Source organism: Amblyraja radiata, chromosome 33 (assembly GCF_010909765.2).
Source record: "Amblyraja radiata isolate CabotCenter1 chromosome 33, sAmbRad1.1.pri, whole genome shotgun sequence".
Taxonomy (NCBI): domain Eukaryota; kingdom Metazoa; phylum Chordata; class Chondrichthyes; order Rajiformes; family Rajidae; genus Amblyraja; species Amblyraja radiata.
The window spans coordinates 27758529-27781724 of NC_045988.1; the positions used below are offsets into that span (position 1 = coordinate 27758529).

General features: G+C 46.6%; 1 protein-coding gene across 2 annotated transcripts in view; it reads left to right on the plus strand.

Moving 5' to 3' along the window:
• Positions 1 to 23196, plus strand: part of acad8 (acyl-CoA dehydrogenase family member 8) — an 85332-nt gene that overhangs the window by 50386 nt on the left and 11750 nt on the right. For both annotated transcript variants that reach the window (XM_033049849.1, XM_033049850.1), the window contains exons 5-8: positions 657 to 733; positions 894 to 1031; positions 7711 to 7846; positions 12909 to 13006. In XM_033049849.1, coding sequence (XP_032905740.1) covers positions 657 to 733; positions 894 to 1031; positions 7711 to 7846; positions 12909 to 13006 — 449 coding nt within the window. The remainder of the gene's footprint in view (positions 1 to 656; positions 734 to 893; positions 1032 to 7710; positions 7847 to 12908; positions 13007 to 23196) is intronic.

Consider the following 23196-nt stretch of genomic DNA (forward strand, 5'->3'; position numbering starts at 1 on the left):
GTTGCTGTGAGTGGGTCAGAGGCACTCTGTGTCCTGCCGTGTAACTTTGCCCATTCTCCCATTATGCGGTTTCTCCCATGTCAAACGAGTCATCTCTTATGGGCAGCAGTTCCAGCGACACACATAACCATCAATACCTCACCCATTGGTTAATCATGGTGCCTACGATGCATTTGTCAACCTGACCTTCAATAGTGCATCGTTATTTCTGGGAGTGATAGGGACTGACCATCATTCTGCATTGGGGTGGTGCAGCGGGTAGAGCTGCTGCCTCATGGCACCAGAGACCCACGTTGTATTTTGTGCTCGGGTGCTTTCCACATGGAGTTTGCCTGTTCTTCCTGTGACCACGTTGGTCTCCTCTGAGTTTTCCAGTTTCCCCCCACATCCCAAAGACGTGTGGGTCTGTAGATTTAACTGCCTTCTGTAAATTACCTCCAGTGTTTAAGGAGTGAATGAGAAAGTAGGATAACGTTGAACTGGTGTTTGCATGGACTCGGTGGGCCGAAGGATCTGTTTTCCTGATGTATCTCCACACTAAAAACAAAACTAAAATGTCCTTAGCCCTCTACAGTCATGACTGAAGAAGTGATGGGTGTGAAGGACTGTTTGCACTGGAGTGTATCCATGTTACATTGTCTGATTCCACCCGACAGGAAGTGGCAGCGATGCAGCTTCACTGATTACCACGGCAAGGCGAGAGGGTGATTACTACATCCTCAATGGTGCTAAGGTAATAACACAGAGACGTGTTTGCTCCCTACACTGGTGGTGGTTGTAGTCACGTGCCTCGGTTGTTTTGTTGGTTGATTACCTAATTGAGAATGGAGTATTGTAGACAGATGAGACCTCCCAGAATGACTGATCAATGATTCAGAAACTTACTTTTTCAGGCTTTTATCAGTGGAGGAGGGGAAGCAGACCTGTATGTGCTGATGTGCAGGACTGGAGACAGAGGCCCGAAGGGAATTTCTTGCCTGTTGGTGGAGAAAGGAACAGCTGGACTCAGCTTTGGCAAGAAAGAGAAAAAGGTAAATGCCTGCACTCAATGGGGCAGGCTCTGTATTTTCATCAATGCAACAGCAAAAATCACGGACAAGAAAAGTGCTTCCTGCACACAAGCTTATCCCTCTGATGTTATAACTCTGGAAAAGGCTACTCTGGAGAAAGTTACCACAGCATAATGTTTATGGAAATGCCCCCGGTAGCTTATTGCTTGATTCATTGTGCGAGTCAACTTGCCGAATGGGCTGTATAATACATCAACACGTCACATCATCGTTATAAGCATTAGAAGTACGTGTTGCAGACATTGTCTGCATCCTTACCATTTGTTACTCTTTTGGTGGCATCTATAGAAATGGAATGGAATACTTTATTGTCACATGTGACAAGGCACAGTGAAATTCTTTGCTTGCAAACCCAAGGTATGCAAATACTGACCACAAACGGCATTGACAAAGTTACAAACTACCCCCGCCGGCTCCTCCTATGTCCCCCCCCCCCCCCGGCGGTTACCCCGTGCCGGGATCCTCCATTATTCTTCCTCCTCCCCCACAGCAGGTTGGCTTTTGATTTGCCACAGCAAATGTAACTCAGCACTCAACATCATGCTGCTAGCTGGTAATGATGTGATGGATAGCATGAAAACAAAGCTTTTCACTGTATCTTGGCACCTGTGACCATAATAACCCTGTACCTAATGTCCATTTAAGAGTTAGCTGTAGTCAGGAGATGACACAAAGATAGTGACAGGAAGTCATTGGTAAAATCATGCAATTATGCATTTGCATGATTCATTAGAAACATAGAAACATAGAAATTAGGTGCAGGAGTAGGCCATTCGGCCCTTCGAGCCTGCACCGCCATTCAATATGATCATGGCTGATCATCCAACTCAGTATCCCGTACCTGCCTTCTCTCCATACCCTCTGATGCCCTTAGCCACAAGGGCCACATCTAACTTCCTCTTAAATATAGCCAATGAACTGGCCTCGACTACCCTCTGTGGCAGAGAGTTCCAGAGATTCACCACTCTCTGTGTGAAAAAAGTTCTTCTCATCTCGGTTTTAAAGGATTTCCCCCTTATCCTTAAGCTGTGACCCCTTGTCCTGGACTTCCCCAACATCGGGAGCAATCTTCCTGCATCTAGCCTGTCCAACCCCTTAAGAATTTTATAAGTTTCTATAAGATCCCCTCTCAATCTCCTAAATTCTAGAGAGTATAAACCAAGTCTATCCAGTCTTTCTTCATAAGACAGTCCTGACATCCCAGGAATCAGTCTGGTGAACCTTCTCTGCACTCCCTCTATGGCAATAATGTCCTTCCTCAGATTTGGAGACCAAAACTGCACGCAATACTCCAGGTGTGGTCTCACCAAGACCCTGTACAACTGCAGTAGAACCTCCCTGCTCCTATACTCAAATCCTTTTGCTATGAAAGCTAACATACCATTCGCTTTCTTCACTGCCTGCTGCACCTGCATGCCCACTTTCAATGACTGGTGTACCATGACACCCAGGTCTCGCTGCATCTCCCCTTTTCCTAGTCGGCCACCATTTAGATTAGATTAGATTAGATATCCTTTATTGTCATTCAGACCTTTCGGTCTGAACGAAATGCAGTTGCAGATCAGATATTCTGAAATGCAGATCAGATATTTAAGCCAGTAAAATACATTAAAACTGGTCCAAACTTTAGAGGCTGGAGGCCTTGGAATCCCAGTAGATAAATTAGATTTAAAATTGGCTTGGTACTAGAAGACAGAGGGTGATGATGAAACATTGTTTGTATTTGAAACTGTAACCAGTGGTGTATCACAGGAACAGTAGCTGTAATATACATAAACAATGCAGATGCAAATGTTTAAGAAGGTTCCAAGGTCAGTTTATTGTCACGTGTACCAGTTAAGGTACAGTGAAATTTGAGTTACCATACAGCCATACTAAGTGAAAAGCAACACGACACACACGCACATAAAAGTTAACATGAACAACCACCACAGTGGATTCCACATTCATCACTGTAATGGAAAGCAATAAAGTTCAATCTTCTTCCTATTTGTTCTCCCGTGGTCGGGGCAGTCAAACCATCCGCAGTCGGGGAGATCAAAAGCCCCTCAGCCGACGATCGAAGCCCCCATCGGGGTGATCGAAACTCCTGCGTCGGGGCGGTTGAAACTCTATCCGCAGCATGGAGCTCTCGAGTCGGCCTCTTCTTGCCAGAGACTGCGAGCTTCACGATGTTAATGTCCACAGGCCCCGCGGTTGGAGCTTCGATCCCCGGCAAAGGGATTGCAAGCTCCGCGATGTTAAAGTCCCGTAAACTCCCGCGGCTTGGTGTGCGGGTCGGTCTCCAGGAAAGGCCGCCAACTCCACAATGTTAGGCTGCAGTGGGAACGGAGATACGATACGGAAAAAATCGCATCTCCGTCAAGGTAAGAGATTGAAAAAAAGTTTCCCCCAACCCTCTCCTACACCACCCACATAAAACAAACCAAGGAACACTAAAACATACTTTAAACACACACTAAAAATAACAAAGAAGAAAGGACAGACAGATTGTTGGCGAGGCAGCCACCGCTGGTGGCAGCACTGCAGATGCTGGTTTAAACCGAAGATAGACACATAAATCTGGAGTAACTCAGCAGGTCAGGCAGCATCTCTGGAGAGAAGGAATGGGTGACGTTTCAGGTCAAGACCCGTCATCAGACTGCAGCCACCCATTCCTTTGGCAGTGATGCTGCCTGTCCCTAAAGTCCTGTAAGGACTCTATCCCCTACTCCCAATTCCTCCGTCTACGCCGCATCTGCATCCAGGATGAGGTGTTCCAAACCAGGGCATCGGAGATGTCCGCTTTCTTTAGGGAACGGGGGTTCCCCTCTTCGACTATAGATGAGGCTCTCACCAGGGTCTCTTCGATATCCCCTAGCTCCGCTCTCACTCCCCATCCCCCCACTCGTAACAAGGACAGAATCCCCCTTGTCCTCACCTTCCACCCTACCAGCCGTTGCATACAACACATAATCCTCTGACATTTTCGCCACCTCCAATGGGATCCCACCACTGGCCACATCTTCCCACCTCCTACCCTTTCTGCTTTCCACAGGACCACTCCCTCCGTAGCTCCGTGGTCAATTTGTCCCTTCCCAACCAAACCACCCCCTCGCCTGGTACTTTCCCTTGCAATCGCAGGAAATGCTACACTTGTCGCTTTACCTCCCCTTCGACTCCATTCAAGGACCCAAGCAGCCTTTCCAGGTGAGGTAGAGGTTCACCTGCACCTCCTCCAATGTCATCTATTGCATCCGCTGCTCTAGGTGTCAACTGCTCTACATCGGTGAGACCAAGCGCAGGCTTGACGATCACTTCGCCTCCGCTCAGTTTGCAATAACCAACCTGATCTCCTGGTGGCTCAGCACTTCAACTGCCCCTCCCATTCCAAATCCGACCTTTCTGTCCTGGGCCTCCTCCGTGGCCAGAGTGAGCACCACCGCAATTTGGAGGAGCAGCACCTCATATTTCGTTTGTGTAGTTTACACCCCAGCGGTATGAACATTGATTTCTCCAATTTCAGGTAGTCCTTGCTTTCTCCCTCCTTCCCCTCCCCTTCCTAGCTCTCCCACAGCCTACTGTGTCGGCCTCTTCCTTTCTTCTTCCCGCCCACCCACCCCCACCCCTACATCAGTCTGAAGAAGGGTCTCGACCCGAAACGTCACCTATTCCTTCGCTCCGTAGATGATGCCTCACCCGCTGAGATTCTCCAGCATTTTTGTCCACCTTGGAGGACTAATAAGAACAGGACGTATAGAGAGAATGGTGGGACCCAATGGAATGGTGAGGAACAGAAACCTTGGTGTACTGATCTAAGGATGCTCCAAGTTGGAGCAGAAGATAAGAAGGTGAAGAAGATATGCAGATACATGTCTTCATCAGTCAGGGCATTCACTATAGGAGCGGGGAGTTAGTAGTTTCAACTCCATTAAACATTGCTTAGGCCACTGCAGGAGTACTGTGTGCAGTTCAGGTCCCCACACTATTTTTTTAAATTTAAAAAAAAAAAAAAATTTTTAATATAAATTTATTCAATTATTAAAAAATAATATTACACTACAATAAAACAAGCCAGAACCCACCACCATAATACAATACAAACATGTAATAAACTACTATACAACTATGATACAATCCTTATTGAGGATACATTCAACACCCTGCGGAGCCCAGCGGTCCCGGAACTCCCTCAGGGTGCCCGCAGACAGGGCGTATTCCCTTTCTAATCCCACCCGGGCACGGACGTAACCCCGGAAAAGGGGTTTCCCCCCACACTATTGGAAGGATGTGACTGCACTGGGGAAGTGCAGGGGAGTCTCGCTGGAATGTTGCCTGAGATGATGGGTTTCATTTATGAAGAGAGAGTGGATTTTACCTTTATCAATACCGTCTGCCATTTAAAAACAAAATCAAATTTAATAAAGCAGCCAGCATTGTTTAAAATCTGCTTGCTACCTCTTACCTCCCTCTAACCCAGCCCAAAATCCATGGTCTACTTGGCTACAGTGATTGCTGCTTTTCTGTATGTTTCTGTGAGATTCGGACTGTAGGCATTGGAACCCACCACCATGTCTCCACAATATCCTCCACTTGCACCAGCAGGGTCACTGGTTTTCTCAGCCAACCCCCTCGGCTCTGGCAGCTCTGTTGGGCAGATCACGTTAGTATTCCTGACACCAGATTTCCAAGAAGACACCTGGTTCCGAGTTCTACCCATGGGAAGATATCACCGGGTGGCAGAAAATAGTTTAAATAATGTTCTCAAAGCTTCCTTGAAAAGGTGCAGCATCACTGAACTGAACTGAACTTTATTTATAGAGCACTTTAAAAACAACCACTGTTGCAACAAAGTGCTGTACATGACTAATCATAAACATAAAACAAAACAATAAAAACATTAAAAGATAGTAAAAACAATAAAAAACAATAGAAACACTAAAACAGGGGCAAAGTCTCATGCAGGGTCGAAAGCCAAGGAATAGAAAAGGCTTAAAGACTAGTTTTGAAAATGGACAGTGAAGGGGCCTGTCTAATGTGCAAAGGTAGAGTGTTCCAGAGTGCCGGAGCAGCAACAGAGAAGGCTCTATCCCCTCTGAGCTTCCGCTTAGACCTCGGTACCTCCAGGAGCAGCTGATCAGCTGACCTGAGACACCGAGCAGGAGCGTAGGGATGAAGCAGCTCAGAGAGGTAAGGCGGGGCGAGACCATTTTAAGATTTAAAAACAAATAAAAGAATCTTAAAATGAACTCTAAATTACACAGGCAGCCAGTGGAGGGAGGCCAGAATAGGCGTTATGTGCTCCCTCTTACGTGTTCCAGTTAAAAGGCGAGCAGCAGCATTCTGAACCAACTGGAGACGTGCAAGGGAAGATTGGCTAACTCCAAATAAAGTGCATTACAGTAATCCAGCCGAGACGATTGATTGGTGGAAATTGCTGGTGTGTGATCGCTCAAAGTGGAGGAGGTGTTTGGGGGCAGTGCTGAGAACGTTGAGGCAGGAGCGGGTGGAGGCCCAGCACAGTGCAGGCGGCAGAGAGTTGCTGCCTCACAGCGCCAGAGACCCGGGTTCCATCCTGGCTACGGGTGCTGTCTGTACGGAGTTTGTACGTTATCCCCTTGACCTGTGTGGGTTTTCTCCGAGAACTTCAGTTTTCTCCCACACTCCAAACGTACAGGTTTGTAGGTTAATTGGCTTGGTATCAATGTAAAAATTGTCCTTCGTGTAGGATAGTGTTAACGTGCGGGGATTGCTGGTCGGTGCGGACTCGGTGTGCCGAGAGCCTTTTTCCACACTGTATCTCTAAACGGAACGAAACTAAATAAGCAGCAGACCATCAATCTGTCAGACACTCTCCTATGCTGCCGGTCTCACAGTGGCCTCAGCTGCCACTACAGAACCACATAGCACTGGGATGGAAGTTAGATATCCACAATCCCTAGGGACAGTCTGGAAGTTGAACCAATTATTGATCCATGTCTCTAACTGAAGTTAGTGGAAGCATTGCTTTAATAAATAAACCACAAGGAAGGTTTATTTAGTAAAGCAATGCTTCCCCTACCTTATAAAATGCCCCACCACCCTAAAATACCGAATAATACATCAGACCATTCACTTCATGGAAGAGTCTAGACTAGAGATTCTCATGGACTACTGGCAGCCCCACAGTCAGGGCCGCTAGTGAGCTAAATAGATATTTCATTTATTGAGCTATCATTTCAATATTATTGAAGCTTCACTGACCTCGGTAACCTTAGGTGCCCATATTGAATGAATGAATGAATGAATACGTTTATTGGCCAAGTATGTACACATACAAGGATTTTGCCTTGGTGCTCCGCTCGCAAGTAACAACACGACATACAGTAAACCATTAAGAATAAAACATTAAAACATTAAGAATAAAACATTGTAGTTTAAACATGTGAATGAAATAAAATACCAGAGCAAAAGGAGGCTACGGACTTTTGGTTATTGAGTAGAGCTACTGCTCGTGGAAAAAAGCTGTTTTTATGTCTGTCTGTGGTGGCTTTGATGACAAAGCCTTGGCGGCTATGCGGCTGTGGTGGCTTGGTGTGGACTGGGAACCACTTATTTACATTTCTAACATACAAATGTGGATGCTTGGTATACTTCGCTCACTTCTGGCTTGTTCTTTCAGGTTGGGTGGAACTGCCAGCCGACTCGAGCTGTGATATTGGAGGACTGTGCCGTACCCATCAGTAACTTGATTGGACGTGAGGGTGATGGCTTTTCCATTGCAATGAATGGACTAAACGGAGGAAGAATTAATATTGGTAAGAAACTCTGGGGCAATCAATCAGTTCAGGGACATACCCCTCAGCTCAGTTATGATTCATTTAATGGCATCAAACACTCTTACACACAGTGTGCTGTCTTGATGGGTTCTCCTTTCATCCTGCCACTGAGCTGTGCTGATATCCCACCCTGCACCCCATAGATGTTTATTTAGTTCTGTTTTGAAAGTTACTGTTCAATCACCTTGTATCACCTTTGCAAGAAATAGATCAGAGTCTGATATCAATTGTAGAGAATTTGCTGGACTCTCTTATTTAGGAAGTAATAACGGCATTTTGAAAATAATGGTAGGGCTGATCAGAGTCGCCGTGTATTTCTGAAAGGAAAATCATGTTTGACAGACATGTAGTTTTTATGAGTTGTAAATATTGGAATAAATTAAGAAGACAAACGATATGTTAGTCTTTGCAACGAGGTCAACGATGCGGTGCATTTGGACTTTCAAAAGGCCTCTGGTCATTTGGACAGATTTGTGGATGGGAAAGGTTTAGAAGGAAATCATCCATATGTAGGCAGATTGGACTCGTCTAAGGAAGCACCTTGGTTGGCAAATGGTGCCAAAGACCTTGTGTCTATGTTTTATGATTATGATTAGGAAAGACATTCTTGCCATAGAGGGAGTACAGAGAAGGTTCACCAGACTGATTCCTGGGATGGCAGGACTTTCATATGAAGAAAGACTGGATAGACTCGGCTTGTACTCGCTAGAATTTAGAAGATTGAGGGGGGATCTTATAGAAACTTACAAAATTCTTAAGGGGTTGGACAGGCTAGATGCAGGAAGATTGTTCCCGATGTTGGGGAAGTCCAGAACAAGGGGTCACAGTTTAAGGATAAGGGGGAAGTCTTTTAGGACCGAGATGAGAAAACATTTTTCACACAGAGAGTGGTGAATCTGTGGAATTCTCTGCCACAGAAAGTAGTTGAGGCCAGTTCATTGGCTATATTTAAGAGGGAGTTAGATGTGGCCCTTGTGGCTAAAGGGATCAGTGGGTATGGAGAGAAGGCAGGTACAGGATACTGAGATGGTTGATTTTCCATGATCATATTGAATGGCGGTGCAGGCTCGAAGGGCCGAATGGCCTACTCCTGCACCTATTTTCTATGTTTCTATGTGACTTAAGTGTCATACAGTTCATTAAACTAAATTAGAGTGCATGGTATTGGAGTTTTATTCTAAAGTTGATTGAGAATTGGTTGCTTGACAGGACACAGGGCACAGCAGTAAGTAGGACATCTGAGGTTTGGTGCTTTCTGTGGTTCTGGAGTATACAGAGACAGGCTTGGTTCTGGAGTGTACAGAGACAGTGTTGGTTCTGGAGTGTGCAGAGACAGTGTTGGTTCTGGAGTGTACAGAGACAGGTTTGGTTCTGGAGTGTACAGAGACAGTGTTGGTTCTGGAGTGTACAGAGACCGTGTTGGTTCTGGAGTGTACAGAGACAGGGTTGGTTCTGCAGTGTACAGAGACAGTGTTGGTTCTGGAGTGTACAGAGACCGTGTTGGTTCTGGAGTGTACAGAGACAGTGTTGGTTCTGGAGTGTACAGAGACAGGGTTGGTTCTGCAGTGTACAGAGACAGGGTTGGTTCTGCAGTGCATCCTGACTGATGGCCAATGTACCAAAAGCCTTTTTGACCATCTACCAGTAGCGCCTACTTGAGCCTATCTACCTGTAGCGCAACTTTCAAGGAACAATGTATCTGCACTCCTAGATCCCTCTGCTCTACAACATTCCCCAGAGCCATGCCATTTGCAGTGTAGGTCCTCCCTGGTTTAACTTCCCAAAATGCATCACGTTGCACATATGCATTTAATCCATTAACCATTCCTCAGGCCATTTGCCCAACTAATCAACATCGTGCTGCAAATGGAGATAACCTTCTTTGCTATATACAATACTACCCACTTTAATGTCATCCACTATCTTACTAATGCTGCCTTCCACATTCTTATCCACATCGTTGATATAAACCACATACAGCAATGGGCCCAGCATTGATCCCTTAGACACACCACGAGACACCCAGTCCAAAAAAACAACCTTCCACCAACACCCACTGCTTCCTTCCATGATGCCGATTCTCTGTCCAATCGGCTATCGTTCCCCAGATCCTATGCGATCACCATGCAGAGCTTCCAGAGTAGCCTATCATGCTACTCGGAGGAGACAGCTCGAGGGTTAAGGAAGGGGAGGAGACAGCAAGGGCTAGCAAAACTGGGAGAATTCAACGTTCATGCCATCCGGACGCAAGCAACCCAGGTGGAATATGAGATGCTGTTCCTCCAATTTCCGGTGTTGCTCACTCTGGCAATGGAGGAGCAGCACCTCATATTCCGCCTGGGTTGCTTGCGTCCGGATGGCATGAACGTTGAATTCTCCCAGTTTTGCTAGCCCTTGCTGTCTCCTCCCCTTCCTTAACCCTCGAGCTGTCTCCTCCCATCTCCCCGCACTCGGGCTCCTCCTCCTCCCTTTTTCCTTCCTTCTCCCCCCCACCCCCCATCAGTCTGAAGAAGGGTTTCGGCCCGAAACGTCGCCTATTTCCTTCGCTCCATAGATGCTGCTGCACCCGCTGAGTTTCTCCAGCATTTTTGTGTACCTTCAATCTTCCAGCATCTGCAGTTCCTTCTTGAACAATGAGTTTTGCGGCATTTGTTTGAACTTGAGCAGATAGGATGTGTCTATACACTTCAGAATTCATTATGCTACTACCATCAGCAGTTGTATCATCAATGAAGAAAAGTGAGCCAGTACCTTCAGCAGCCATACATGCCCAGGCCATAACACCCCCACCACTGTGTTTCACAGATGAGGGGATATGCTTTGGATCTTGGGCAGTTCCTTCTCTCCTCCATACTTTGCTCTTGCCATCACTCTAATACAAGTTAAACTTCATCTCATCTGTCCACAAGACCTTTTTCCAGAACTGTGGTTGCTCTTTTAAGCACTTCTTGGCAAACTGTAACCTGGCCATCCTATTTTTGCGGCTAACCAGTGGTTTGCATTTTGCCGTGTAGCCTCTGTATTTCTGTTCATGAAGTCTTCTGCGGACAGTGGTCATTGACAAATCCACACCTGATGCCTGAAGAATGTTTCTGATATGTCTGACAGGTGCTTGGTGATTTTTCTTTATTATAGAGAGAATTCTTGTGCATCAGCTGTGGAGGTCTTCTTTGTCCTGCCAGTCCCTTTACGATTAGTAAGCTCACCTGTGCTCTCTTTCTTCTTAATGATGTTCCAAACCGTTGATTTTGGTAAGCCTATGGTTTGGCTGCTGTAACAGTTTTATTCTTGTTTCTCAGTCTCATAATGGCTTCTTTGACTTTCATTGGCACAACGTTGGTCCTCATGTTGATAAACAGCAATAAAAGTTTCCAAAGGTGATGAAAAGACTGGAGGAAAAATTAGGTGCTGAGAGCTCTCTATTATTAAGGAGGCAATTAAACACACCTGAGCAATTACAAACGCCTGTGAAGCCATGTGTCCCAAACATTATGGTGCCCTGAAATGGGGGGGGCTATGTATAAACACAGCTGTAATTTCTACATGATGAAACCAAAATGTATAAAAATGGTTTTTAATAAAATCTGACAATGTGCACTTTAACCACATGTGATTTTTTTTCTATTACAAATCTCAAATTGTGGAGTACAGAGGCAAATAAATAATTGATGGATTTTTGTCCCAAACATTATGGAGGGCTGTGTATCAGCAAGGAAGCCGACAATTTCTTCACCAGCTGTACTTGGATATATTTGATCAGGACTAGGAGATTTATCTACCTCCAGATGCCTTAGGCCCTTCAGTATCTCGTCGACCTTAATACGGACTATCCTCAAGTATTCTTTATTAAGTCTCCCATTTCCTAGTCTTCCTCCACAGTAAAAACAGATGCGAAATACTCATTGTGGATCTGGCCAATCTCTTGTGGTTCAACACGGAGATGGGGACCCTAATCTCGCCCTAGTCACATTCTTTTCCTTCTGTACATAAAATCTCTTTAGATTTTCCTTAATATTATCTCATAACGTTATATGTGGATTTTCCTTTATATTATCTCTTATCTCCTTTTTGCTCTCCTAATTTCCTTCCTAAGTATACACCTTAGTTTCCAAAACCCCTCCAGGGATACACTTGTTCCCAGCTCCATATACCTGGCCTATGCCTCCTTTTTCCTGACCAGAGCCTCAATTTCATCATAAAAGCTTACTTAGTGTTAACACCTACTTAACTGTGGCTGTTCTCTGCAGTAAAATTAGTTCCAAGGTTGGTTGATTGGACCCTGTAAATTGCCTCTGTTGGACAAAGGACATTTATTGTCACATACACATTGGTATATTGAAATTTGAGTTGTGTAGATGAGTGGCGGAATCTGGGGGGAGGGGAGGGGTTGATGAGAATCTGGGGAGGAATAAAAACATGGGATTCATGTGTGATTTGTAAATAAGTGGTTGATGGTAAGCATGGACTAAAGAGAGACGCAAAAAGTTGGAGTAACTCAGCGGGACAGGCAGCATCTGTGGAGAGAAGGAATGAGTGACGTTTCGGGTCGAGACCTTTTTTCAGACTAGTTAAGAATAAAGGAAATGAGAGATATAGACGATGATGTAGAATGAATGAAAGATATGCAAAAAAGTATGACAAAAAGGATCAGGCCATTGTTAGCTGTTTGTCGGGTGAAAACGAGAAGCTGGTGTGACTTGGGTGGGGGAGGGATAGAGAGTGAGGGAATGCTGGGGTTACTTGATGTTAGTGACATCAATAGTCATACCACTGGGCTGTAAGCTGCCCAAGCGAAATATGAGATGCTGTTCCTCCAATTTGTATTTAACGGACTTGATGGGCCAAAGTACCTGTTTCCACTTTGTGTCTCTCAATGACAGTATCTTTGACTCAAGTGGCGATTATGTTCCCTCCTGAAAAGCCTTATTGATTCCATCCTTATAGACCATCATTTCAAACGGGAGCTGCAAATCTCTATATGTGTGTCTTTGTTTAACATTTGGTTCAACCATTTCTAACACTGCCTTTGTGATCTTTGCAGCTTCATGCTCATTGGGTGCGGCCTATGCTTCTATTCTTCTAGCTCGAGATCACCTAAAAGTCCGCAAGCAATTTGGGGAACCTCTTGCCAACAGTCAGGTATGGAGTCTCTTCCTGTCGGGGTGCATTAGCGAGTTTAGAGCTAGAGCAGGGAAACAAGCTCTTCGTCCCACCTAGTCCACGCCAACCACCGATTACTTATTCACAGTACTTTCATGTTATCCCACAGTCTCATCCTCTCCCTTCTTACCGTGACCAATTAATCTAAAAACTCACACATGTTTGGGATGTGGGAGGAAACCAGAGCACCCAGAGGAAACCCATGTGGTCACAGGGAGAATGTGCAACCTCCACGCAGACAGCGCACAAGGTCAGCACTCTATTGAGGATTAAAGTCTAGATTATTCACATCCAATGGTTCCTTGTCATCTTTTAATCTGGACAAAAGTGCCACCTGTCCTTTTCGCCTCCATAGATGCCAAGGTATGGAGAACCAATGCTTGGAAACGTGTGTGCATTATTCCAGGTGCTAGGGACATCTGTGAGGGTCTGTGATGTTCAGGGTGAACATTTCAGAGATTTTATGGCTTTGGATGGAGGAGTCGCAAGTGTAACAATTGGTTTGAGTCATCAGGAAAGGTAACACAGCACAAAAGGTCGTAATATTATGGAACTGGGGAGGCAGAGTTTGTACCCCATTTCTCTCACTCACAAAAGCATCAAAATTAGGAGGAATAGCCATCAAAATATATAATCTCCCACGACTCATAATGAAGCAGGTTTTACGTGCAGGCAACACAATCACTGTATTTCTATCATGGCATTAATAGTACATAGCTACATTACTCATCCATCCTTGGTGGGGAGAGAGAACATGGAATTGTGCCATTGGGATGTGAGTGTGATCCCACATTAAATCACTATGTGACAGTCTCATGGGGGTCAAAGGACTGGAATTTATTAAATATTAGAAAAAAAATTTTTTACAACAAAGAGAGGTTTTAATTTATAACCTAGCTGATTACTTAGGATTGGGAAGGCCAGTTTTGAGGGTGTCCATCAGGGAGTGCATTCTGATGTCCGAAGAAGGGTCTCGACCCGAAACGTCACCCATTGCTTCTCTCCAGATATGCTGCCTGCCCCGCTGAGTTACTCCAGCATTTTGTGTCTTATCTAGGGTGTGCATTCATCTTGATCATGGCTGATCTGCCCCAGGCCTCTCACCAATTCACGTAGCTCTCAGTTCCCTGATCTTCCTTAAATATCTCTAGCAAAAAAAAAATTTGATTTCTGCAGTCATACAACAAGAAAAGAACCAAGACACACAACCAACACGATTTACACAAACATCCATCACAGTGAATCTCCTCCTCACTGTGATGGAAGGCAAAGTCTTGTCTCTCCCGTGTTCCATTCTTCTCCCGATGTTAAAGCCCCCGGCGGCGATGGCAAGTCCCGCGGCCCTTAAGGCCGCGCCGGGCGATGTAAGGCCCCGCTCCGGGTCTTAATGTTAATGTTGGTGCCCCAGGCGGGCAATGGCAAGTCCCACGCCAGGTGATGTAAGGCCCCGCTCCAGGTCTTAATGTTGGAGCCCCCGGCGGGTGATGGCAAGTCCCGCGGCCGTTAAAGCCGTGCCGGGCGATGTAAGGCCCTGCTCCGGGTCATTTTCAACCCTACAACTCGGGCGGGAGAAGCTGCCGTTGCGGGAGATCCGAAAAGCGGTCTCCCTCCGAGCTCCGGAGTCGGGTCGCAGCCGCGTGCCACCACAGCTCTCCACGCTCCAAAGCTGGCCAGCCCCACGATGTTAAGTCCGCAGGCTCCGCGACTGGAGCCCCCAGGTCGTTCCGGTTGGAGGCCACTCCACGGTGCTAGGCCCCAACGACAACGGAGACCCGACAGGGAAAAGGTCGGGTCCCCGTACAGTGAAGAGATTTTAAAAGTTTCCCCCGCCCCCCACATGTACACAGCTAAAAACAATATAAAAACCACTACAACTATACATTCAACGGTACAAAAATTAAAAAAAGACGGAGAGGCCGCTGCGAACGTAGGTTGCGCTGCCCAACATCAAAAACGCCAAAGAATCCAGGTTCAACTTATTTAGCCATCCTTGACAGGACAACCTACTGGTTTGCAGGTTAATTGTCCTCTGTAAATTGCCGCCAGTCTGTAGGCAGCGGATGAGCAAGTGGGATAACATAGAGCTAGTGGGACCCAGTGGGCTGGAGGGCCTGTTTCCATGCACTATCTGTACACTGAACTAAAGAAAAATCACTTATTGACTGTCACATATGACTAAATCTAAGAGTCTGCTCCCAGGTGGGTTCTGCAAGAACTGCTCTGAGAAATAATCCTGAAGGCACTGCACAAATTCCTCCACCATGGTACCCTTGCCAGTTTGATTCATCCAATAAACATTCAGGAGGAAGTCATCCACATCAGCAACTCCCTTCTTTCAAGCCTTTGAGATTTCCTCATTTATTCTTTGTCCCATCATGACAACACTTAAGCCCACAGTCCAAGTCCACCTATCTTTTTCCTCTCATATTTCTCATTCCACTCGAGTGTTCCACGTAAGCATTGAGACACTGGAACTGCAGATGCTAGAATCTTGATCAAAGCAGAAACGCTCTTGGAGCCATGGTATTTGTGTGGATGATCCCATCAGGTGTGACCCCCCCCCCCCCACCACGGTGTTATTGAGGGTTGTTATTTATCTAGCAGCGTGCTGGCATGTTATTTATCTGGTATTTATGACTCAAGTGCCTATGTATAGATAGGAACAATTATTGGCATGGCCACATTAGCATCATTGAACTGTATGACTCTGGTGGGTGACGGTGAGAAATGGAGGGAAACATGTAATGCAAACGTCCCCGGGTGTTGTACCTCTTGTGAACAGGTTCACCCACTTAGAAGCTGTCGGGACAGAAGACGTTATCACACTGAGCGGCGGACTGGCTTGCGATCATTTCATTCCAAAAAGGAAGAAAGAAAACAGACTGGATAAGCCAGGTTAGGGGAATTTAAAATCAGAAGATATAGAATTTAAGTGAGAAGGGAAAGACTTAAAAAAGACTTGAGAGGCAACATTTTCACCCAGAGAGCGGTGGGCATATGGAAGGGATGCCTGACCTGCTGAGTTACTCCAGCACTTTGTGCTTTGCTCAAGATTTCAACATCTGTAATTTCATGTGTCACTGTATGAAGAATGCCTTTAGAGGCTATTGGCCAAAGGCAGGTAAATATGACTAGCTTAGATGGGACGTCTTGGTCAGTATGGATGAGTTAGGCCGAAGGGCCTGTTTCCATGCTGTATGACCATGACTCTATTAACTAGAAAGAGAGCAGAAAATATACACAAGAATGTTAGTTGGACTGAATGGCTTGGTTACAAGAACAGACTGGATAAGCCAGGTTAGGGGAATTTAAAATCAGAAGATATAGAATTTAGGTGAGAAGGGAAAGACTTAAAAAAGACTTGAGAGGCAACATTTTCACCCAGAGAGCGGTGGGCATATGGAAGGGATGCCAGAGGAAAGGTTTAGTGGGATATGGGCCAAACGTAGGCTGATGGGACGAGCTGAAATAGACATCTTGGCCAGAATGGATGCGTTGGGGTGAAGGGCCTCTATCTTTGCTGCATGACTCTTCACCCTTGGGGACAGAGAATTAGAGAGATTTAAAACCTCTGCAAGTAATTTTTACACACCTCGGTTTTAGATGGCCAGTCCATTATTTTGTCGTCGGCTCCCCTTGTTTGTTAACTATCCCACTAGCGGAAGCATCTGGTTCCAAACACTTAACCCTGTCAACTCCTGAAAGAACCTGTTTAAGAAGGAACTGCATATGCTGGAAAATCGAGGGTAGACAAAAATGCTGGAGAAACCCAGCGGGTGAGGCAGTCTTCAAAGTAGGCATACCTTGAGGTCTGAAGAAGGGTTTCGACCCGAAACGTTGCCTATTTCCTTCGCTCCATAGATGCTGCCTCACCCGCTGAGTTTCTCCAGCATTTTTGTCTATCCTAAAAGAACCTCTTGTTTCAAAGAGATCTAGCTCTTGTAAATTGTAGAGATGAAAGACTTACATTGTTTATTCTTCCCCCACAGGATATTCAGCCATCCCCTCCTCCCATCTCCAAACCACACAGTCAGTCTGTAGTAGCTTCCCCGTACTCCCTCGAGCTGCAGATATCCTTCCCTGCGTATGCGGACCAGGCCTGTGAACAATATTCTAGCCAGTGTCACAGAGACCGCACGCTGTCACCTTTCCTGCTGCACCCGAGCGATGTACAAGCACGTCCAGGTCCCACTGGACATCAACTCTTAACGATCTTTCACCACTTTAAAAAATCTGCTTTTTTATTTTTCTGGCAAAATGACAAGTTCACATCATACTCTTGTTATCTCCTCACTCATTCATCTAGCATGATAGAAACAAATTAACACAGAAGTATGAAAGATGCATTTCGGTAGGAAGAATCAGGAAGGACAAAATAAACCGAACAGCCGGGCAACCCAGGTTCGATCGTGATCGCGGGTGCTGTCCATTGGGGGTTAATTCGTTCTCCCCACGAAATGCAGCAGGGAAACAGGCTCTATGGATATCCAACCAGCGATCACACTGACACTATCCTACACACTAGGGACAATTGTACTGAAGTTAATTAACAGACAAACCTGTATGCCTTTGGACCTTTAAAGTCAAATAGACTCTGGAACGGAATGACCATGGAGAAGCAGGACCCATGGTGATTGTTTAAGAAGGAACTGCAGATGCAGGACAATCGAAGGCAGACAAAAATGCTGGAGAAACTCAGCGGGTGAGGCAGCATCTATGGAGCGAAGGAAATAGGCAAAGATTCGTGTTGAAACCCTTCTTCAGACTAATGTGAGGGTGAAAGAGGTGGGAAGAAGAAAGGAAGAGGAGGAGCCAGTGGGCTGAGGGAGAGCTGAGAAGGGGAGGAGAAAGTGGGGACTATCTGAAATTAGAGAAGTCAATGTTCATACCGCTGGGGTGCAGACTGCCCAAACGAAATATGAGGTGCTGCTCCTCTAATTTACAGTGAGCCTCACTCTGGCCATGGAGGAGGCCCAGGACAGAAAGGTCGGACTCAGAATGGGAGGGGGAGTTGAAGAGGTGAGCCACCGGGAGATCAGGCCGGTTATTGCGAACCGTGCAGAGGTGTTCGGCGAAGCGATCGCCAAGCCTACGCTTGGTCTCACCGATGTAGAGCAACTGACATCTAGAGCAGCGGATGCAATAGATGAGGTTGGTGGAGGTGCAGGTGAACCTCTGCCGCACCTGGAAAGACTGCTTGGGTCCTTGAATGGAGTCAAGGGGGGAGGTAAATTGACAAGTACAGGGTATAGCATTTCTTGCGATTGTAAGGGAAAGTGCCCAGAGAGGGGGTGGTTCAGGTGGGAAGGGACAAATTAACCAGGGAGTTACGGAGGGAGCGGTCTTTGCGGAAAGCAGACAGGGGAGGAGATGGGAAGATGTGGCCAGTGGTGGGATCACGTTGGAGGTGGCGAAAATGTCATTTGTTGTATGTGACGGCGAGTACGGTGGAAGGTGAGGACAAGGGGGACTCTGCCCTTGTTACGAGTGGGGGATGGGGAGTGAGAGCAGAGTTACGGGGTATAGAAGAGATCCTGGTGAGAGCCTCATCTATGGTAGAAGAGAGGAACCCCCCGTTCCCTGAAGAATAAGGACATCTCCGATGCCCTGTTGTGGAACACCTCATCCTAAGTGCTGATCAAACGTAGACGGAGGAATTGGGAGTAGGGAATGGAGTCCTTACAGGAAGCAGGGTGGGAAGAATTGTAGTCCAGATTGCAACACCTCAACTTCCATCCGGCACTCAAATTCACCTGGACCATTTCCGACAACTCCCTACCGTTTCGAGACTTCACCATCTCCATCGCAGGTAACAGACTACTGACCGACATCTACTACAAACCCACTGACTCCCATAGCTATCTGGACTACACTTCCTCCCACCCTGCTTCCTGTAAGGACTCTATCCCCTACTCTCAATTCCTCCGTCTACGCCACATCTGCACCCAGGATGAGATGTTCCAAACAGGGTATCAGAGATGTCCTCATTCTTTAGGGAACGGGGGTTCCCTCTTCTACTATAGATGAGGCTCTCACCGGGGTCTCTTCTATATCCCGTAGCTCCGCTCTCACTCCCCATCCCCCCACTCGTAACAAAGACAGAGTCCCCCTTGTCCTCACCTTCCACCCTATCAGCCGTCACATACAACATATAATCCTGCGACATTTTCGCCATGTCTAACGGGATCCCACCAATGGCCACATCTTCCCATCTCCTCCCCTTTCTGCTTTCCGCAGAGACCATTCCCTCTGTAACTCCCTGGTCAATTTGTCCCTTCCCAACCTAACCACCCTCTCCCCTAGTACTTTCCCTTGCAACCGCAGGAAATGCTACACTGGTCGCTTCACCTCCCCCCTCAACTCCATCCAAGGACCCAAGCAGTCTTTCCAGGTGAGGCAGAGATTCACCTGCACCACCTCCAACCTCATCTATTGCATCCGCTGCTCTAGATGTCAGCTGCTCTACATCGGTGAGACCAAGCGTAGGCTTGCCGATCGCTACGCCCAACACCTCCGCTCAGTTCGCAATAACCAACCTGATCTCCCGGTGGCTCAGCACTTCAACTCCCCCTCCCATTCTGAATCTGACCTTTCTGTCCTGGGCCTCCTCCATGGCAAATTGGAGGAACAGCACCTCATATTTTGCTTGGGCAGTTTACACCCCAGCGGTATGAACATTGACTTCTCCAATTTCAGGTAGTCCTTGCTTTCTCCCTCCTTCCCCTCACCTTCCCAGCTCTCCCACAGCCTACTGTCTCAACCTCTTCTTTTCTTTTTCCCGCCACCCCACCCCCCCGACATCAGTCTGAAGAAGGGTGTCAACCCGAAACGTCGCCTATTTCTTTGCTCCATAGATGCTGCCTCATCCGCTGTGTTTCTCCAGCTTTTTTGTCCACCTGTGTTTACGTCCAGGTCATATATCACAAACAACAGAGGTCCCAGCACAGATCCCTGCGGAACTCAATGGTCACAGACCTCTAGCCTGAATATCATCCTTCCTGCCTTCTAGCAGTAAGCCAGTTCCAAATCCAGACAACCAAGTCACTATTAACCCTGTGCATCTTAATCTTCTGGACCAGCCTGCCATGAGGGACTTTATCAAATGCCTTACTAAAATCCAGGTAGTGGGATCTCGTACAGGACAGAGGCATGTGAGAGGCTAGAAGTTGGTATATGAATTGGGAAGGGTTAGTGGACAGAATAGGCAGGTGAAAGGCAGAGAGTGGGGGAGGAGGGTTGGTTTGAACTCCACCTATTTTAATGCAATGGGCCTGACGGGTAAGGCAGATGAGTTTAGGGCGTGGATAGGTATGAGCGTCTGTGACGTTGTACCCATGACTGAAACATGGTTCAGGGAGGGGCAGGACTGGCAGCTCAATGTTCCGGGGTACAGGAACTTCAGGAGAGACGGGTGAGGAAAAATATAGGGGGGGGGGGTTGCATTGTTGGTTATGGAGGATGTCTCGGCAATGATCAGAGGTGACATTACGAACGGTTCATCTCGTGAGACTACATAGGTGGAGCTGAGGAACAAGAAAGGGATGATCACCTTGTTGGGGGTGTACTACAGACCCCCGAATAGTCAACGGGAATTAGAAGAACAAATATGCCAGGAGATTGCAGACAGCTGCAGGTCAAATAAGGTTGGTGTTGTAGGGGATTTTAATTTCCCCAATATTGACTGGAAAATCATAGTGTGAAGGGTTTAAATGGGGTGCAATTCCTCGAAAGTGTTCAGGAGATTTTTCTTCAGCAGTATGTAGAGGCCCCCACACTTGAGAGGGCAGCACTGGATCTAGTATTGGGAAATTGAGAAGGGCAATTTCATGTATTGTGTGTGGAGTAGTCTTTTGGGATCAGTGACCATAGTTTGATTAGGTTTAAGATAGTTATGGATAGGGACGGAGAACGTCCACGTGTTAAAATGCTCAACTGGGGTAAGGCCGACTTTGAGGGTATGAGAGAAGGTCTCACTCAAGTTGACTGGAGCAGGTTATTTGAGCGGAAAGGAACATCGGGCAAGTGGATGTTTTTAAAATTATGCTGACGAAAGCTCAGGATATGTACGTGCCTGTTCGAGTGAAGGGCAAAGCAGGTAAGGAAGCTTGGATGACGAGGGAAATTGTGGTGTTTGTCAATAGACAATAGGTGCAGGAGGAGGCCATTCGGCCCTTCGAGCCAGCACCGCCATTCAATGTGATCATGGCTGATCATACCCAATCAGTACCCCGTTCCTGCCTTCTTCCCATATCCCCTGACTCCGCTATTTTTAAGAGCCCTATCTAGCTCTCTTGTGAAAGCATCCAGAGAACCGGCCTCCGCCCTCTGAGGCAGAGAATTCCACAGACTCACCACTCTCTGAGAGAAAAAGTGTTTCCTCGTCTCCGTTCTAAATGGCTTACTCCTTATTCTTAAACTGTGGCCCTGGTTCTGGACTCCCCCAACATCGGGAACATGTTTCCTGCCTCTAGCGTATCCAAACCATTAACAATCTAATATGTTTCAATGAGATCCCCTCTCATCCTTCTAAACTCCAGATTGTACAAGCCCAGCTGCTCCATTCTCTCAGCATATGACAGTCCCGCCATCCCGGGAATTAACCTTGTAACCCTACGCTGCACTCCCTCAATAGCAAGAATGTCCTTCCTCAAATTAGGGGACCAAAACTGTACACAATACTCCAGGTGTGCTCTCACTAGGGCTATGTACAACTGCAGAAGGACCTCTTTGCTCCTATATTCGATTCCTCTTGTTATAAAGGCCAACATGCCATTCGCTTTCTTCACTGCCTGCTGTACCTGCATGCTTACTTTCATAGACTGATGTACAAGGACCCCCAGATCCCGTTGTACTTCCCCTTTTCCCAACTTGATGCCATTTAGATAGTAATCTGCCTTCCTGTCAAAAACAAGAAGGATGCATGGGTCAGGTATAGGCAGCAGGGATCAAGTGCATCCCTGGAGGAGTTTCGGGAACTAAGGAGTAAACTGAAAAACGTGATCAGAAGGGAAAAAAGGGGCCAGGTGTTAGCTCTGGCGGGTAGCATGAAGGAAAATCCCAAAAGATTTTATAAATATCTACATATAAAGGGGGAAAAGGGTAACTAGAGGGAGAGTGGGACCGCTCAGGAATCAAAATCTGTGTGGAGCCACAGCAAATGGGCAAGGTCCTCAATGAGTATTTCTCCTCTGTATTTACCGAGGAGAAAGACAGTAGGACGGAGGAACTTGGGGCAGTTAATGGAAGTGTCTTGAGAGCGGTCAGTATTACCGAAGTACTGAAGGGTCTGTCATGTATGGTAGACAAATTTCCTGGGCCTGATCTGATATACCTGAAGACATTGCGGGAAACTAGAGAGGTAATTGCGGGAGCCCTGGTTAAAATTTACTAGTCATCCTTAAATACAGGAGAGGTGCCAGAAGACTGGAGGGTGGCAAATGTTATGTCTCTTTTCAAGAGGGCTGCAGGGAAAATGCTGAGAACTATAGGCCGATGAGCTTAACATCTGAAGTTGGAAAATTACCAGAGAGTGTTCTGAGGGATAGGATATACAGCCATTTGGGCGTGCAAGGGCTGATTAGGGACAGTCAGCATGGTTTTGTACGTTGGTTACGTCTCACAAATCTGATTGATTTTTATGAAGACGTAACCAAAAAGGTCGATGAGGGCAGAGCTGTAGATGTTGTGTACATGGACTTCAGTAAAGCATTCAACAAGGTTCCAATTAGTAGGCTGCTCTGGAAGGTTAGATCGCATGGATCCAAGGAAAGGTAGCTGAATAGATAGCAAAGTGGCTCCATAGAAGGAAGCAGAGGGTGATGGTGAAAGGTTGCTTCTCGAACTGGAGGCCTGTGACTAGTGGTGTGACTCAGGGTTCGGTGCCGGGCCCGTTACTTTGTCATCTACATCAATGATTTGGATGAGAACATATAGGGCAAGATTAGCAAGTTTGCTGATGATACAAAAGTTAGTGGTTTTGCAGATAGTGAAGATGGTTGTGAACGATTGCAGCAGGATCTGGATCGATTGATTAGGTGGGCGGAGGAATGGTTGATGAGTTGTGAGTTGTATTTCGGGACGTCGAACAAGGGCAGGACCTACACAGTAAATGGTAGGCCTCTGGGTAGTGTTGTGGAGCAGAGGGGTCTAGGAGTACAGGTGCATGGTTC